The sequence below is a fragment of the Anthonomus grandis genome, chromosome 8 (assembly GCF_022605725.1).
Source record: "Anthonomus grandis grandis chromosome 8, icAntGran1.3, whole genome shotgun sequence".
NCBI classification, from domain to species: domain Eukaryota; kingdom Metazoa; phylum Arthropoda; class Insecta; order Coleoptera; family Curculionidae; genus Anthonomus; species Anthonomus grandis.
Window position 1 is genome coordinate 32,813,942 of NC_065553.1, and position 20,371 is coordinate 32,834,312.

The 20,371-nt window shown below is 32.2% G+C and overlaps 1 protein-coding gene across 1 annotated transcript in view; it reads left to right on the forward strand.

Annotated features, from left to right (window-relative positions):
- The window catches only part of LOC126739043 (uncharacterized), a 165,074-nt gene that overhangs the window by 42,352 nt on the left and 102,351 nt on the right, over positions 1–20,371 (forward strand). Inside the window, exon 2 of the mRNA XM_050444561.1 lies at positions 15,570–15,764. Coding sequence (XP_050300518.1) covers positions 15,570–15,764 — 195 coding nt within the window. The remainder of the gene's footprint in view (positions 1–15,569; positions 15,765–20,371) is intronic.

Consider the following 20,371-nt stretch of genomic DNA (forward strand, 5'->3'; position numbering starts at 1 on the left):
TTTTTTTGAAGTTTTCCGGGGACGTCCCGAATTTTTTTTGGGTACTACCAGCCCTGTGTTATTGTATCTTTTCACTATACGTGATACAACTGATCTGTGAAGAGCAAAATTTTTTGCAATGGATGACTGTTTGATGCCTGACTTATACTGATTAATTATAAGTTGCCTCACTTCAACAGACACGGTTTTACCACGACTCATACTGTTATTTAAATAAGTTAATAACTACCAAGAAATCACAATATAAATTGTTTCAATATTGCACTTCAACAGATTGAAAGAGCACTAAATTTCAAATGTTGCTATAATTATGACCAGGTGAAATATTTGCAATTACAAATATTTATTGTCAGCAAAAAAACAGGTAGATTTTTTTTTATTTGAATGAGAAATTTTTTTTAAATATTAAGAGGCCATCTAAACCAGTGGCGTACTTTTACGATTAAAACATACATATAATAGTTATTATTAAATATTAGTAAAATTCAGATTTGTTGCTATAATTTTGGCCACTACTGTAAATCCATAATATTCTATTAATTATACAAAAAATCCTAAAGCATTTCTAGTAAAAGGAGCAATTAACATTGATTGGGCTTTCATTTTTTTAGCTCATCACTTAGAAAATGAATGTGATAAGCTTTTAAACTTAAAAAAACATTTATTTTCCAAATTGTTAATTATTATGTACAAATTCTATATCAGTGCTTATATCTTAATCGTGTATACAGGGTGTTTCAGAACTATGGGATCAAACTTCTGGGGGTTGTTCAGTGCAACAGAAGAATCCATTTGAGTATAGGAATCCATGTCCGGAAATGTGTCACTACGCCACTACGGCCCTAAGATGCGTTTAAATTTAGAAAAAATATTAATTACCTAAATAGGATCTGATGCATTTATTTTCACCTTTTGTATATGATACCATCACAACAATTGTTCAAAATGTCTTCCTCCAACCTCAATACACCGATTAAAACGCCGCACATGATTTCGGCGGACTACACTAAAAATTTGATCCTCATTTTGAATGATTTCAAATGCTGCTGTTATTCGTCCAATTAAGTCTAGCTCTGATTCTACTGGAGTTTCGTAGACTAAATACTTTACATATCCCCCACAAGAAAAAATCAAGCGACGTTAAATCGGGTGACCTAGGAGGCCAAGAAACTGCTCCACCTCTGGCAATCCAACGGTGCCCAAACCGCTGAGCCAAATACTCACGTACTTGTACAGCAAAGTGAACCGGCGCTCCATCATGCTGAAACCACATTTGCTGTCTAACGTTTAGTGGAACATTTTCAAGGAGTTCTGGAAGAACTTCCTCCAAGAAACGCAGATAAATAGGTCCTCTTAACCGTTCCGGTAGAAGGTATGGCCCAACTAAATTATCATCAACAATGCCTGCCCCTACGTTGACAGACCAACGATTCTGATGTTTTCTTGGAAATATTGCATAAGGATTTTCTTCGTCCCAAACATGGCTATTCCTACTATTAAAAATACCGTCTCTTGTGAAAGAGGCTTCATCGGTCCACAAAACATATCGTAAAAAATTTGGTTGTGCAATGATGTGATCCAGAAGCCATCGACAAAATTGAACTCTAGGATGATAATCGGCTGCAGTCATACCTTGAACTTTCTGGAAGTGGTAAAGATGGAGTTGTTGCTCGTGTAATACCCGCCAGACAGAAGGTTACTTGTATTCATATTCTTAGCGACGTCACGTATGCTATTTGATGGTTCATCGGCCACTCGCTGAAGCACCTCTTCTTCAAATTCGACCGTTCTTACGGTTCGAGCAACACCAGTATCATGCATCTTGGTCTTAAACATGCCTGTCTCAGCGAGCCTGAGATGAGTGGATCAGCTGTACATGAGTCTAAATAGAGGTGAGGTTTCCAGAGCGGTGTTCTGCGATTTGACTAAGGCTTTTGATTCTCTCCGTCATAAAATACTACGTCAAAAGCTTGAGTCATATGGGTTTAGAGATAAATCTCTGAATTGGTTAGGGTCATATCTTACGGGAAGGATGCAGAGTGTGTCTTTGACTCAAGTGAGTTTCAAGTTTCCAATCTATAAGTTTTGGGCTATTTGACAAAATTATGGGCTATTTGACACTTTTTTCCGATGATGACAAGCATCTTGTGAAATCACTCTGACTTTCAGGCATTACCGAATATAATTAATAATGATCTGCTAAAGATCAAGGCCTGGTTTAACAATAATTTGTTAACTTAATGCTACTCTATCTAAGAAACTGTCTTCTAATTGTTACGCTTTAAAAGTTATTTCTAGAGAGTTGGATCAAAGTTCAGTTAGAATGGCGTACTTTGTCATTTTGTCCTAATTGAGAGTAATTTGAGATATGGTCTTCCCTTTTGATGTAGCTGCAGTGGTTATCTCTTTAAGTCTTTATTTGTATTACAAAAGAGGGCAGTTCGAATTATGTACAATGTTGGAATAAGGGAATCATGTAGGCCTGTATTTTTAAATAACAAACTTACGACCCTGCCGTGTCTGTTTATTATTGACAGTGTATGTTTAGTTCATGGAAAATATAGGCATCTTATTACGCAAGGGCAATATAATACTCGTCAAGAACAACATGTACCTTTACCCATACCAACAAATGCCCTTGTAAAGAGATCATTTATCTATGATGCAAAAAATGTATAACCATTTGCCCTCACAACTTAGAAACTCAGATAACTTTAAGAAGTTCCAATGTCAGTGTAAAAAATGTAAATTTTGATTAGTAAGGCTCAATACACCTTAGATGATTTTTTTAATGATCGACTTGCATGAGTAATGTTAAGATTTATGTACTCACCTTATTTTATTTTTTGTTTGTGTCAAATGCTATATTTATATGGTATGTCAATTTTATGTAAATTTTTATTTGTATTCCAAATTCTGACCTATCTATATTATTTTATAATTTAATTTTAGCTTTGTTAATGAGATATTAATCTTTCGACAATAAAGCATGTTTGACTTATCTCTTTTTGGGTTTATCTATTTTGCAAGCTGCCCATGTAGACTTCAATTTCTCAATTCGGCCATTTTTCATTTGCTGTTTCAAGAATATAAAAAACAAACAGCATCGATTATTAAAGATAAAAATAATGAATGCAGCTAAAAATAATGAAGTAGTGGATGCAGGCAGAATATATCGCCGTTCCAGTAAAACATGGGCGTAAGTGCTTATAGGCAGATTTTACAGGAGAGCAGAAAAACAATTTAGACATTCGTTTTTTTGGTTTAAGCAAAATGCAATTTATGAATTAGTATAACTTTTTTATACGTAAATATACATCAATGATACTTTTAAAAACTGCAATGTTCTTTTTTTTTTAAATAAAAATTTGTAGTGAAATTTGCAGTTACGTCTTTGTTCCAGTAAAAAAAAATTTTACGTTATTACTTAAGACTTTATTATCATATTACTAAACATACAAAAATAGCTCATATTAATAGCATAAAATTACAAAACCGTTCAACATAAAATAGAATTCTCATAAAAAACATAAAAATAAAAAACAAACAAATTTTACACAAAAATTATTGGAAAATACTGTTATAAAATGCCTTGTAAAAGGATGGAATAATGTTGCTCTCGATTAAGCTTTGCAAATCCCGTTTTTTATTTTGCGAAAGTGGAAATGGCTTTGCATAAGCCTGTTTAAGAGTTATATTGGCACATTTATTAAAAGAGTTGTCATCTGCACGTCTTTTTTTTTTGTTAAAATTAACAGAGAACCATGTACTTTGTTTATAGCTAGTTTTATAACGATAAACATTACTTCCTTTTTCAAAAGATAAAATTCTAACTTCATTTATTTTAAACTCATCATCATCATCATTTTTGGCAATGCTTAAACCCATGTCCTCAAATAATGCTTTAATATCCAAAAAGTTTTCGAATCCCATTTCTTGTACATCAATTTTATTTCCTTTTTTTTAGCTTCTCTGATCATGTAAACGTATTGCTCCGGAACATAAATGGCTCCTGATTTTTTTGATTTGGATATCTGCTTCTCGATGACGCTGTGAATCGCGTCGCCCTCATTCTGGGTATGCCCTCGTATTAAGTATTTGTGAGTTATCGCCATAATTTCAAAATGTTCCACTGCATACAGATAAACGGCGATCAGAAATCTAAAATTTATTTTTTAATTTTAAACTAAAACCTAGTCAGTTATAAATATTGAATGACGAGTAGCTAGATAAAATAAAATATTGATGTACCTGTTTTTCTGTTGACCCATGCAGTTATCGGAATAAAAAACTACATTGACACCTGGAGAACGCTCTGAAAGGCTTTTTAAATAAAGCAATACGCACGTTCCAATTTCTATGGCTCCCCTATCCCAAATAAGGCTGACAAAAAAAATAATTGAAAAGTTTATTTTTACCACTAAATATTTAATGCTAGTGTACCTAGAAGCCCTAAAAAAATATTTGAAAAAATTAGTAAGTGGTAGATTTATGGTAAGTCACTGTCCTTTTAAAAGGACTTTAGCTTTATTGCTACACGATTGAAAAAAAAAATTATAATCAATATCGTACCAAGAAAATTTTTTTATTGCCATGTTTAGTGCTAAATCAAAACAAAAACGATAATATAAGTTAATGCTGAGTGTGGTAAAGATAAAAACATTCTTTTGGGTGGAGCCCAATTTTGCATTTGCTACATGTAAAATTAACTTTTTTTGTGCAATATTTGCATCTGATTTGTGTTTCACTATATAAAATAAGATGGTCCATGCGGTCATAACGCGATGATTGATGCAAATATTTACTTGTCTTTCCAGTTTGATAAGCTGATGGTTTCTTGTGTGTCTCCAATATGCTTTGGGCTATTGCTCTTCTAAATGCTAATTGGTCCATTTTATCCCCACTATTTCTGTTCAATTGCCAAGAATTCTGAACTACCATGTCCAACAAATGACAAAAAATTGGAAAATACCACTTTTTGCCTCTTATGGATACTCGGTAAAGGCTGATGTTTTGGTCCGCTCTATCGACCCCGCCCATATTTTCATTATATTTTTTTACAATGTAAGGTTGATCTACCATTATCCGTTTCTTTTCCTTTTGAGAATATCTTTTGGCTTGTAAAATTGGATTCACAATGGTACTGTTAGATGCCAAAGTAACTAGGCTATTGTCATTCCATCTGCACACAACTATATGGTTATCAGGATCATACATATATTCGTAAGAGCCTCTATTTTTCGTCTTGTGGTCTTTTGATGATCCCAGCTTACTCTCAGGAATACGGTTTTCTCTTATCGTCCCAGTGCCATATAATTGCCTTTGACTAAGTTGATGGAGAAGCGAAAGAGATGTAAAAAAGTTGTCAAAGTAGATATGGAATGCCAAGTTGGGATAAATCTTTTGAACTTCATCAGCAAACTGCAATACGACGCTAGATCCAAGACCTAATAATTTATATTTTTCTGGAATCATACACGAGGATCCCTGGTAAGGGTCAAACCATTCTATATATCCAAGTCGGGTAGTAGCTGTCCAAAATTTGTACCCCCAGCGTATAGGTTTCCCTCTAATGAATTGCTTTGTTCCATGTCGTCCGTAGTATGGAACCATCGATTCATCTAAGCTGTGGACTTCTTCAGTAGGCACAAACTCCATAAATTTCTCATTTAGGGTTTTTATGAAGGGTCTAACTTTTGCAAACTTGTCATTGGCATTCAAATCATTGTTATCGCAAAGGTGGATATTTTGCATTACGTACCTAAATCTATCACGTGATATGGCATTCCTCACAAGTTAATTTTTTGTGTCACTTGAGTTTTCCCAATACATGTGCTTTCTAGGAAGTTCAGAATATCCGCTCAAAATTAGCACGCCCAAAAAACACCATATTTCAGACTCCGATATATCTGCCGGCCGATTATTTTGTGCGGCATATATGTTTGAAAATTGGCATACTTTGGATATAAGAGAATCGTCAAAAAACAATTTTAAAATCTCAATAGGACTTTGATGATTTTCAACTTTATGGGGCGCATTCCAGGCAAATGTTGATTCTGGAATATCACGGTCAGCAATCCAATTAAATTTTTGTAATTTCTTTAGCGGCACAAAGTGAGAAAGTGGCAAATTGTCTTCTTCATCGAAAGAATCTTCATTTTCATCTTCATTTAGACTGTCAGCCGGTGGTGCTCCATCAAAACTAATCTCTGCAGAAACTCTGAGTTGGCTACCAGGAAGATTATCGATGACTATGTTGTCTTCGTCTCCGGAATCCAGTAACTTCGCCGTTAGCATTTTCCCGTGGAAAGATTGTTATAGTAGCCCTCTGAGATAGGATATCATCCATATCTTCCAATTCTGTTATCAGCTCGTGCAATTTTAATGGTCGCCTATCACTAAAAAGATACAAATAAATAAATTTGTAAATATAAATAATAACATAAAAATTGGGCATTACATTAGGCTAAAGTCCTTTAAAAAGAACAACCCAAAATTCAAAATATTTTTTTCCAAAAATGATAATTTTTCACTTCGAATCAAAAAATCATAACAAAAGATTATAAATATTAAGATTTTAAATACTATATTACACAAAATTTATTAACACTAGATGTACTTACTTCCAATTCGCCATGTTTGCATTTAAAATTATTTTAAACAACAATAACAGCTAAACTATGCTTGCAAAACAAAAAACAGACAGCTAACCTCAAAATTCTGACACGCTTGTCCTTCTTAATAACGACTTCAGTGCTGCCATCTACAGATGAGTTGTAAAAGCTAAGCTAAATCGATAAATTACAGTTACCTTGAAAATGGCTTTTTAAAGGACATTAGCTTTATTTGGGACATTAGCTTTATTTATTTTTCCCAAGTATTCATGCCAAAAATAAGCCTTCGTTTTGTCGTTTGTTATCTGTGTTACCTTTAAAAAATCTTAAAATTATACTTAGTATTTGTCAATTACGTAGTCGATTCAGAAACTTACCGTAAAATTGTAACAGTTTAATCTAGATTTATAGAAAAACGCCGAAGTTTGGCCTATAGTTACAGGCAGAACTGCTTGTAAGTCGTATACAGCTAATACAATTTCGTGATCTTTTGATCTTTGTTTATCGTTATCGTTTATCGTTTATCGTTATCGTTTATCGACGTCCTTTTCTTGGCGGCTGAGAAGTTTTTCTTCTAAATTTTCACAGTATTTCGTTTCTAGTTCTTTTCTTTTTTCCTCAGTTCCTTGTTTGTACATCTCACACTGATCTTTCTTAGGGGAATGAAATCCTATATTAAACTTTGTATTGAATATTTGGGCATAGTAGTCATACGAGGCTGCGTTTTTGTTATCAGCAGATCGCACAGCAGAGTAATTTTTGTGCAGCTCTGCAATTGAAAGTCCACCATCAATAAATGCACGGGTAGTTTCGCTCCTTACATAGTGGCTTTCAATTCTAGGAATCGAATTAATGTGATCAATGATGGACTGTAAGATTTCCTCGTCAAGTTTTCTGTGGTTACCATGCTTTCCTCTTTGATCTTTATCTATAATACCATTACCAGATGACACTTTTGATTTAATAATAGTTCTTAGCATTTTTTCCGAAATTCCCAAAGTATTGATTAAAAATGTTTCACATACTCTGGTTTTTCTTCCCTCAATAAATAAATAAAATGCAGAATTTGGTTTTCTTGGTTCAGCAGAAGATATCCGTCTATATTTTAGAACTAGTTGCTCTATGCATGATCCTAAAAAGTCTCGCTGCCGTTGTAAGCTTCCCATTCCCCAAAAATCTACATTTTTGCGATATTTTTGATGAGCATGAAAGAATACATTTCTGTGGACAAGGTGGCTTTATGACTCTCGCTTCCACAATCTTACCAGTTCTTGTCGATAAATATTTTTGTCCTAAATTCCTTTGCCTTTTTGCCTTGATCATTTTCCAGTTTTCAGTATTTCTAACTCGTTTCTTTCCTTTTTTGGGAGAATTTAAATTCATCTCTTTATTAGAGTTCTCAGCCTCTACTTCTAATAATGGATCTAAAGGCTTGATTGCCGAATCGGATTCATCGGAGGAAGTGGTATTCTCCTCAGGTTGATATTCATCACTGGATCCAGCAGAAAATGGTTCCTCTTCAGAACTATCATACTCTTTATAGTTTGGTTTAATTTTTCGTAATTTAATTTTTGATTCACTATAATGCTTCATACCACTGACTTCACGCTCTAAAAAAAAGTTTGGGGCTTTACTTGTACATGGCAAACAATTATCATAGCTGACAGGTTGGAACTCAATATAGTCATCAATCCCGGTAGCATCTTTTTTTGAGTATGCTCCATTATTCGCAGTTGTATCGGAATTTTCCGCAGTATCTAAACTGACCGAAACGTTTTTTTATAATTCAACAGAAGCAGCCGTTATGGAGTTTTCAGCCATTTGGGGATAATTACATAGATCTCATTTTTCACACAAAATATTGTTTATTTTTATATTTGAAAGAACATTTTCATCGTTCGCAAACTCCTCTACAGAATAGAAAAAAGAAGGTTCGCTAGTATTCTGTATATCCCTTTCAGAATTTGTGCTATTTATAATATTTTGCTGATTTACCAGACTTAGGATTTTCTTGGTACGAGCGTTCATTTTACTCAAAAAAAATCAAAAAACGTGCTTATCAAATTTAAAATAAACAAATAAATAAATTATAAAAATTCACGCGAATTACCATAAAACTGCCAGTACAGGTTATAACATACAAACTTATACTAAAAATACTTTTTTCGACATGTATTTTTACTTGTAATAATAGCTGACCATCATTATTTATTTGTTTTAATTTATTTATATTTATCGCGTTTTTATTTCATTAAATTCATGTGGCAAATAAGCTTAAACGTTTGTTGATAAGTTGCCATTTTTGCCACCATAAATAAAAAAGCATTCGTCATGGCGATTTGAGCAGAGAAACACCGCAAGCGTTTGAAAACACTGCGTGCCGACAAAGACGTGCGACAAAAGAATGCGCCGACAATATATTCAAGTTAAATGTGAACAGATAAACGCGTGTTGTTATGTTTTAAATAAAAAAATATACAAAACAATTACGCTAACATTAAAATTTATATTTAAAAAAAAAACCTTCAGATAATAAAGACGCATTAGTAGAAATAAGCAAATTTATTGTTAAAAACATTTTATAGAATATGGGCATAAGATACATTTAATACTCAGTTATATAAAAAAGAAATCGTTGTTTTGGCAGAATAAAGACTTTAAGTACAGTTAAGCCCCTGTATTACTAAAAAATCTTAAGTAGTGCGAAAAATATAGACACAAAGTACACTTACGTCCTTCTTTCTACGGAACAAAAATTACACACTGTAAACTATTTTCCACAATGGACAGTTACGTCTTTGTTGCACTCAATTACATGCGTCTCGCTTAAACACTTTGAGACAACTGACTGATGCGTCGGTGTTATAGCGAGTTGTAGTAGCAAATAACATAAAATATTATAAGGACGCAATTGACATCAGGTGGTCAATATCGGTACTACACTTACGGCTTTAATATACCAAAAAAAAGGTATTATTTTGAAATGATTGGCTATCATAACTCATTTTTTGATAAAATTGCAGTTACGACCTTGTTTTACTGGAACGGCGATATGCAATTAAGCTTTTCAATGACAACCGATCAAACAACTCAACAATTCAATTAAAAGCATTAAACCAGATCAAGTATATTATTAGGAGAAATCAGACATGCGCTGAAGCTTATGAAGAGAAGAATAACAAAACCAGTAATGAACAGAACATAAAAATAATTTATTTAACTTTAACAACATACGTATATGACATGAGACTATTCCAGAGGACTAGCTTAGATGTACTTCTATAACTTTACCAAAATCAAATAATGCAAAAACATGCAAAGATTACCGATTTTTTAAGCATAAAGAGCCATTTCTTGAAGCCCTTTTTATCAATTTTGATTACAAGGCTCTATAAAAAATGTAAAGAAACTAGCAGCATGAGTGCTAGGTTTAAGAATGGTTTAGGAACAAGAAAAGTAATATTTACTATACAAACCTTGCTACAAAATTATCAGGATCAAAGAAAGGATGTTTTCATGTGTATCATCGATTATAAGAAGGCATTCGACAACGTAAAACATGACCTCCTAATATTCTACCTAGATAGTAAAGTCATTTGATTAGTAAGCAATCTCAAAGTTGAGGTTATGTTGACATGGATGGTGTGCAAAGTTTAGAAAGTTCGAAAAAGAAGTGTAAAGCCTGTAAGAAAAAAGTTGTGGATGCTGTAGACTGTGAAAAGTGTAGTAGCAGCTACCATCCAAGTTGTGCTTTGCAAGCAAAAGTGTTAAATAAAAGCGGAAAATTGATTTGTTGTGCACCACATACAATAAGTGAGGTTAACAAAAACAAATTGCGTAAAAACTCAGAAAACAGTGAAAATTTGATGGAAATGGATGAAAGAAAACTAAATAATGAAAGAGATATAAACATAATGCATGTTAACATACGAAGCATTTACCAAAATTTTGACCAGTTCTTGGTGTTCCTTGAAGCTTGTGGAAAGAGCTTTGATGTGCTTGTGATGTCCGAAACACACTTCTTGTATGACTTGAATAACTTTAATATTCCTGGTTTTCAAATATTTTTTAATGGAAGTGCATTAAATAAATGTGATGGATGTGTTACATACATAAAAGAAGAGTATTTATTAGACCATCAGATTTTAGAACATAATTCCTTAAAAATAATTAGAACCACATTAAAAAAGAACAATAGTGAAATGGACATTTTGGCAACATATAGAGGCTTCTCAGTTAGTCGTGATGAATTTATTGATAACCTAGATGCAATACTACAAAGATTGACCAGTCACACTAGAATGCAATTGCTAGTGGGTGACATGAATATCGACTTAATGGACACTGAGTCTCAACAAACAAATAACTATTTGACAATGCTTATGGGATATAGGTTTTTAAGCCTTATTAATAAACCTACAAGAAAAGCTGGTGATTCACAGACATGCTTAGATCATTTCTTTATAAAGTGTAAAAGTAGTATATTTAATAAATTAAATTCTGTAATATTAGAACATAAATTAACCGATCATGATCCTATTTTGCTTAATATAAGATTGGAAACTGAATGTGAACCAGTAAATAAACAAAATTCTTTTCAGAAAATTGATCACAATAAATTTTACAGACTTATTTCGGAGGCAAAATGGGATGATGTTACGGACTGTCAGGATTCTGAAATTTGCACGCAAAATTTTATTAATACTATGAAAATTATTATCTTAAATTTCACACAAACAATAGTAATAAAAAATAAAAACAGAAGATTAAAACCATGGATAACGGGAGGGCTTTTAATATCAATTAGAAATAGGGATAAATTAAAAAAGGATTGTATGAGAAATAGACATAACATATTGCTGTTAAATAGGTACAGAACTTTCAGAGATACACTTTCAAAGCTCATTAAATATGCAAAACACACATATTATAAGTTTCAGGCAAAGGAGAACATTAACAACCCTAGAAAGCTATGAAATATTATTAAAGAAGCTACAAATGACCAAATAAGTAAGGTAGATATAAGCAGTGTCAGTGGGGAGGGTGGAGAAATCACTGATAAAAAACAAATGGCTAATGAATTCAATAAATATTTTAGCAATATAGTTAAAAAAATTGCCAGCAAAATCAAATCAAACACCTTAGATCTAGGCAAAAGGGTAAGTCAGTCATTTTATTTAAATCCAGTTTCAGAGAAAGATATCAATATGCAAATTACTGATTTAAAAAAAGGGGTTAAGGGAGAAACAGATTGTATTTGCTCAAATTTAATAAAAAAATATAGCTCATTCTTATTGAAACCATTAACTCATATCACGAACATTATTTTCAGTGCGGGAACCTTCCCGGAAATACTAAAAACAACCACTATTTTACCACTTTATAAACAAGGAGATAGAAAAGAATTAAGTAACTACAGGCCAATAGCTTTGACAAGCACAATAAGTAAAATTGTGGAGAAATGTTTTAAAAAACAGTTAAAATTCTTTCTAGAAAAATATTAGTTATTAAATGAAAATCAATTTGGATTCCGGGAGGGCTCGAGTACTGAAAATGCAATGTGTAGAGTTACAGAAAAAGAGTTATTGGTGTGTTTCTAAACCAGTTTAAAATACTTGGGAATTATCATCGACCAAAATTTGGCATGGAAAGAACAAGTTAAAAGCGTAGCTGATAAAATTAGAAAACTGATCTTTAAATTTTATGACCTAAGAAACGTATTAGATTTTAAAACACTAAAAACAGTTTACTTTTCACTAGTTGAATCAATAATATGTTATGGGCTTGTGATATGGGGGAGTGCGGGTGTGACTATTTTGGAGAAACTCATTATAGCACAGAAATGGATCATTAAGGTAATGCTTTTTAAAACTAGAAGATACCCTACAAATTTAGTTTACAAAGACAGCAATTTGCTAAACATAAAACAGCTTTTCATTAAGTCAGTTATAAGAATCATGCTAAAAACAGATTTTTATAAAAGAAGTATATCTCATGGTTGCAATACTAGATTGGCTTCTCAGAATAATGTTTGCCTACAGAATCCTAGACTTACAATTTGTCAAAATCATGTTTGCTGTATTGGTCCAAAAATTTATAATAGTCTACCTCAAGAATTTAAAAATAAATCATATAAAAATGTCAAAAAAAAAAATTGGTAAATGGATACTTGATAGTAATTATGAAACTAATTATCTAATATAAAAAAAAAATATTTGGAATTTATAATAGTTATATTTTAGGTAAGTTTCTTTTTAGTATAATCTATAATATAAAAAGTATTTGTTACAATAATTAAAATATAGTGAGTAAAGTATTTCTAAAATTTGCATTTTTGTTAGGTAAATATTTTATAATGATTTAAACCTCAGTAATAGTAATTAATAAACGTTGTTAGGCGTACACACAGTATGAAATTACCATTGTGCTTTGAATTAGGGCAATAGGTAGTTATGAAAAGAACAAAATATAAATAATTAGGAAGATTATATATATTAGAAGATGATATACATTACATATATTATATAATTGTTAAACATTTATAAGGTTATAACATTGTTAACTTTGTATACTATTGCTAAATAAATAAAAATAAATAAATAAATACTGGCACCAGAAAGAGCAATAATATTCGATTGAGCAAATTGTCAACAACCGAGCGGTTCGATGTAAAAAAAGGGTAAAAGACAAGGTGGCGTTTTATTATACTTTAGAGGTAATAAAGTGTACGGGATACATATCAACAATAGCAGATATGCAGATGATACTGTAATAATCGCGGATAATACAAACGATCTTCAGGAATTATTGAATTACGGAAATTAAACGAGCACAAGATTAGGCCCGAAAATTAATATAAAAAAAATTAAGTTTATGGTAATTCTATTAATTATATTAAAATTGGGACACAGAATAGGAGATTAATTGTAGACTAAAACAATCAAGAGCAATCCGCCTTAAAAATCTTCCGTTAAAAAGCCGCATTGGGCAGATGTCGGGATTATTCTAGTTTAAAATTAGCCATTTTGAGCTTGTTAAAGTTTTATCTCCTCCCTGCACTGCCTTCGAAAATACTGGATTATATTCTATACTATTTGTGTATTTTTTAAGGCTGTTGTTTTCTTTCTTAAAGTAACTTACTTACGAGCGAGACCCGTCACTACCTCTTTAAGCCAATTCGTAAGAACCATTCGGCGTATTTTCATCGCAACTTTTAACAATTCATCATATTTTAAAAAACTTACTTTTCTTTTTTCGGGCATTTGTTGACGCTTGATGATAAGATGCTTGCGTGTCGCGCTTTTCGACTCACGAGCAACTTTGAACTCTTTAGTTGGATTAAAGTTAATTTAATACTCATTATAGTAATTTCGCTGTTACATTCCATAATGTTTTTATTATAAATTCTTTGTACTCCTTATAGACAGAGAGCTGGCTACGTAGGTCAATTGGTCGCTGGGTAAACGTGAAATTTTGTTGTATACAGGCTCGGTTGTTACTGACATAGCAAGGGGCAGACCGTCAGAACTTGCCCTGGATGGAATAAGTGAGGGTAGGGGGTTAAACATGTAATTTTTTTATGAAAATTTTTTGATTAGGTACAAAGCTGACAATTTGCACTAGTATAGGAGACGATATTAGAAAATAGGAAAAAAATTGTCAAAAGTCTATGCGGAAGATAAAGGGTCGTCAGAAGTCGGTAATGTTGCAAAAATTTTCGCAACAATTTTGTCATTTGGTACACTTCTGACATTTTGCATACTTATTTTATCATTCAAATTGAAATTACCTGCAGATCGTCAGAAGTCCAGGTGGAAGAATAACGGAGATAAAGTCGAAATTATACCCATTTGTAGTTACGTCATCCAGGTGAGAAAAAACGTATGGCGTAGATATTTTTGCCAATCAATATTAGGTTAGAAACTTTACCATCGCCTTCAGAAATTAATAGTCTGCTATGTATCTTTATACGTTCAGAAATTAACAAATGATTTATTTTAGCAGCATATTATTATATTTTTATATTCGTGTATATATTTTCATTCCCAAAAAATTTTAAAAAATCTTGTAGTATTTATTGTATTATTAACAAACTTAACAATTAACAAATATTATTATAATTAATCATAAATAATGGGACATAAACAACAAGTCGCGAGCCGCAGATGCAACAAAATTGAGCCCAACAACGATCGCAAATATAAAGAAGAATCGGATATAATCAGATCAGGATTACGCTGCTCATATATTTTCCAAGCAAAAGACCGCAAAAACCAAATCTACAACATATTTTTTACATACATTTTTGTGTTACTCTTGGTTTTTTTTTCTATTTGTCTTTTTAACAATTCACAAAAACGCATTTACTTTTTGACCTAAAATACATACAAGTAAACATTATCAAAAATTGTCTGGACCGTTCATTATCCATCTCCCGCCATTCGTCGTTTCCTCCGTCTCCCTCTAGCCTCAGGCTTATAATTAATTAATATGGAAAAATTATATAATAAATAAAAATATAATTAAATATTAATTATTTAGCGCACACTCGTGCAATTCTGTTGTTATTCTTTCTGTAATAATTTATTTTTTTTATTAGTTTCCTTATTAATTAACTTTAAGTTGACAGGTTTGTTCCCACTCTTGACTTCTTTTGTCAGTAGCTAAAGAGTATCGCGGTTGTTGAAAATCGCGAGACAGACCTTTTTGCCGGGAGAAGATGTAATTTAAAATATTAAATATATTATCTTTATTTTTTTTCTAGGAATGTATTAACTCTTTATGGCAAATAAATTACTTTAGATTTGATTTGATTTGATATTTCACTACGAGTGTTTATTTAAGCGAAGACAGCTTGATTCAATTGCATAAACTGATAAATGGGGTTACTATTTCTTCATCTCAGTATGAAATATAATAAAAAATGCTAATCAAATGATGTTGTTTTCCTTACAGATTCATATGCAGAAACAGCAGGCAGTTGCAAATATCCAGGATCACCTGCCCACTCCACAGTAGAATTTTCAGATGAATCACTCGGTCCCAGTACGATAGCAACGTACACATGCGAAAGGGGATTCGAGCTCCTGGGACCCCACAGGAGAATCTGCGAGAATGGCGTCTGGTTACCCGAAGGAATTCCTTTTTGCGGTAAGTTACGAGTATAACAGTGCACGCGTAAGTGCGCACATTCATTTTCTTTCTGGTCTATCATTTACTTTTTATGCTCGTACCACTAATACGGATTGAACCTGTACTTGCTTTCGTATAATCTAAAATGGCTTAGATCGTTTTCCTTATATTTTCCGCGATCGCATCGGTTTCATTTCTATCTAGCGGTTGGCAGCAACGTTATTTCTGCATTCCTTTTAATGGTCGATGACCGTGGGTGCCCGCGTTTTTGTTTTGTTTTATTTATTTATTTTGTTTTTAAATGAATTAAAAGTTATCGTGAATTGAAAGTCTCACAAATATGGTATTGAGATATTCTTGATCATCTTAAAATGTGATTATTCTTATGTAATTATGCTCTCTATAGATGTCAAATATGATTTTATTGCGATCGTCTTTCATTTGGAGGAGGTAGAAGAATATTATTTTATTCTGATTGCCCACGATTTGTTCGACTGAGTTAAAATATTAGGCCATTAAGTGAGTAAAATTTTATTTTTTGGGTTTCTACCTCTTACTTATCGCCTGAACAATCTTAAAATATATCTATTCTTATACAGTTAGGTTCCTTATAAACAAGAAATAATATTTTATTGGGGTCGTCTGGGATACGTAAGGCTGAGGTAGAAAATGGAAAAAAACGAAAAAGATTTTAATATTTTGGATTTCAACCGCATTTCATCTTTTTTATGTCCTTCTTCTTGGTAGCACTACAATCCTTAATGGGTCTTGGCGCGTTAACGATTTGCCTCCTTCCAGTTATACAGGGTGTTTCACTTTTTTGTAGCAGGACTTTAACAGTATTTAGAAAAATTAATTTTAAGGTAGGTTTCTCATATAAATATTGATCGTCAAACTTTTTGTTTCTGAGATACAGGGCGTCCAAAGTTTCCCAAAAAAAAAAAATTTTATTTTTTAATATCCGAACTATCAGAGATATTGGAATCAAAATTGGTATAAACAATTCTAGGATGAAGGGTCATAATCGTAAATAATGTCATATTTCTACGTTGGCCAGTGGCGGAGATATGACTAATTAATAATGTTAACGTGACTAAAAAAGTAGCACGCCACTGGATTAAGTCGATTAAACGATCATTTCTAAATAGTGCATTTAATTGTAAACAAAAATGCCCTCTTGATATTTTTTCGTATCTGACTCCGTTTTCTCCTCAAATTGGGTTGTAAAAATCACTTAAGATTTGAAGATAAATTTATTTCAACCGTCTAATAAATCGCAACATAGAACAATACCACAAATACTTATAACTTATTTATAACAAACAACAGATTATAAGAACACAACAAACAATTAACAAATTTAAAGAAGGTGTTCGAAATGTGAACCATTTTCTGCAATACATAATTCACATCGACGAATAACCGAACGTGAAATGTTATTTATATTAATTTATTTTAATAATTTCAATAGTGTGCCATGAAATAAAAACAGTATCATAAAATGTAAATGTTATAGTAGTATTATCGTGTCAAATTGCAATTGCGTTCTCAAAAAGTGTTATTTGTTTATTTCTTCTTATCGTTTTTGTGTCAAAATGCCATTTATGTTTTCAAATCAAGAGTTAGCGGATATCCACTTTATTTATGGGGTTGCAAATGGAAACTCCGCAGAAGCAGCCCGAGAATATATGCGCAGATATCCGATTAGAAGGCATCCACATCCTTCTGTATTTGTAAGAGTCCATCGACAAATTATTGAGAACGGTTTAGGCAATGTACGAGGAAATGAAAATAATGTAAATTTTCGAATAAAGAGAAATAGGCAACAAATTTTGCGTGAGTTCAACAGAGATCCTACAACAAGTATTTGAAGAGTTTCCGCTGGTTTAGGAATTTCAGCTTCCCGTGTTTACCGAGTGTTAAGACGGGATCATAGACGTCCTTATCATTTGCAGCCTGTTCAGGGATTACAACCAGGAGATGAAGAACAAAGAACTGCATTTGGTCGTTGGATTCTTAATGCAGCTAATAATAATAATAATAATAATAATAATAATAATAAATGTCTTTTATTCAAAATTTACAGATATAGTTGACAATAATAATATTCTATATTTAAGTAGAAGCAGGGCGCAGGCTAGCTAAGACAGCTACTTTACTGAACCCTACTCAACGGTCATAAACTTAAGCTACAATATAAAGATTAACTCTATTATATATTCTATAATTTAAATAAATAATAAATAGCTAAATATAAAAAATTGACAAAAATAAAATAAATAATTAAAGGCCTAAATTACGGGTTGAAGGTTAAATGTAAAAGATATTTCTTAAACTTTGATTTAAATGACTTCTGATCTAAAGTTGACAATTCAGTTGGTAGGTTATTGTAGAGTTTAATGGCATTGTACGTAAAAGAACGTTGAAACATTGCAGTCGAATGACGAGGAAGTGTCATCCTCTCCGGAAATCGGATCACTCTTGTGTGAACGTTTAAACGAGGAACAAATTTATTCCGTAAAGTGGTGGGAAGGGAGGGGTTTAATAAAACTTTAAACAAAAAATTACCTAAGTGTAACTCTCTGCGCCTGTCCATCCTTAACCAGTTAAGCTCTTTAAATGTGTGTGAAATGTGATCGTATTTTCGTAATCCAAATATTAGCCGTGAGCAAGCATTTTGAACTTTCTGAATACGATTTTTATCTGCAATGTCTAAGCAAGGACCATAAATAAAATCACAGTAGCTGAAGTTGGACAGGACCAGAGACTAACAAAGCATTTTTCTCAAATGAAAACTAAGAACCTGACGACTATTATATAAAATTTTCAATAATAAAAATGACTTCTGAATTAACAATTTAACATATTCACGAAACCTCAACTCAGTATCCAGGACAATGCCTAAATTTTTTGCACGATCCATCTTGGGAAGAGGAACATCATTTAATAAGATAATTAAATTATTTTTAAGAAAATCTTTATTAGGTCCAAAAATCATAACATTTGATTTAAGAGGGTTAAGTTTTAGATTATGGCAAGAAGAAAGCTGGTTAAGTAAATTCAGGTCATGGTTTATTAAAGAAGATGCATGCAAATAATCCTGATGATTGAAGTGAAGATAAACCTGGGTATGATCGGCAAAAGCTCTCAGTTTACAGTACTTTAATGATGTAAGTATATCTGAGGTGTAGATTATGAATAATAATGGTCCTAGGATTGACCCTTGAGGTACGCCTGATAAAATTCTAGCTTCTTCAGAAAATGAATTATTTGAAAATATTTTTTGAAATCTGTTATGAAGATATGATTTAATCAACATTACCGAACCATCGAGAAGTCCATAAAATTTCAGTTTCGCCAATAAAAGTTCGTGATTGATCGTGTCAAACGCTTTCGAAAAGTCTAACAGAATTAAAGCAGTAAACAACTTTTTATCTATTGACGTTATTATGTCGTCAGTAACTCCAATTAGGGCAACATCAGTACTCAAATCCTTTCTAAAGCCACACTGAGTCTCCGGGATAATTTTATTCACACCGCAGTACTCAATCAACTGATTATACAGAACCCTTTCGAAAACCTTTGACAAAGCCGGTAATATACTAATTATTCTCAGATCACCATAGTTAGTTGGATTTTTTACTTTCGGAGGTGGCTTACCTATTGATAATTTCCACTGATCAGGAAAATAACTTTGTTCTATACAACAATTGATTATGTGTGTAATGTAAACATCTAAGAAGGGACTGCAATATTTAAGTAATTTGGCACTAGTTCCATCTACCCCCGAAGCATTTGTTTTTATACCATTTAGTATTTTATTAATTTGAGAAACACTAGCTAAATTAAAATTAAACTGAATATTGTCGTTGAAAATATTTTGATTGTAAAAATTAATTTTAGAAGAACAGTCTGACGTATTCTGCAAAAATTCACTGAAAAATGAGTTTATATCTTCAGGATTAAGTAAATAATCCGGAATATTCAAATCATTATTTGAACAAACATTAAAAGATTTAAGAGTCCTCCAGGTTTTTTTAATATTTTTTTTCAGCGCATACATTAGATAAATATAGTTTTTTTCCCTTCGTACCATAGACAACGTAAGATTTCGCAACCTTTTATAGTTTTCCCAGTCGTGTACATTTCGGGACCTCTTGAATTCTCGAAGCGCTGCGTCTCTTTGTCGCATAAAAACCTTAATATTTGGTGAGAGCACCGAACATAAACTAGAATAGAAGGATCACTCTAAGCGCCACCCAAAATGTTGCCTTTCTCACTCGCTTTCTGATGCTACTCTTTTTTGCTGCCCGGTGGCGACTGCGTTATACAGGGGCGTCTTCAATATTAGAACTATAATAGCGTTGTGCGGAAATTTTGTACTTTAAAAATGCCGGCGATATGTTGCGTAGATGGCTGCAGGAGTAAAAGGGGATATACATTTTTTTTTAAATAAAAATGGATTAGTTTACAGAAAAAAATACACGCTTTTCTTCAGTATTTCTTAAATATCTCGGAAAATTGAGATCCTACAAAAAAATTCAAAAAGTGTCAGCGATTTAGAGTACATATTATTTTTAAATCGTGATTTTAATCTAAAAAAAAGCAAAATTTTTGGTAATATT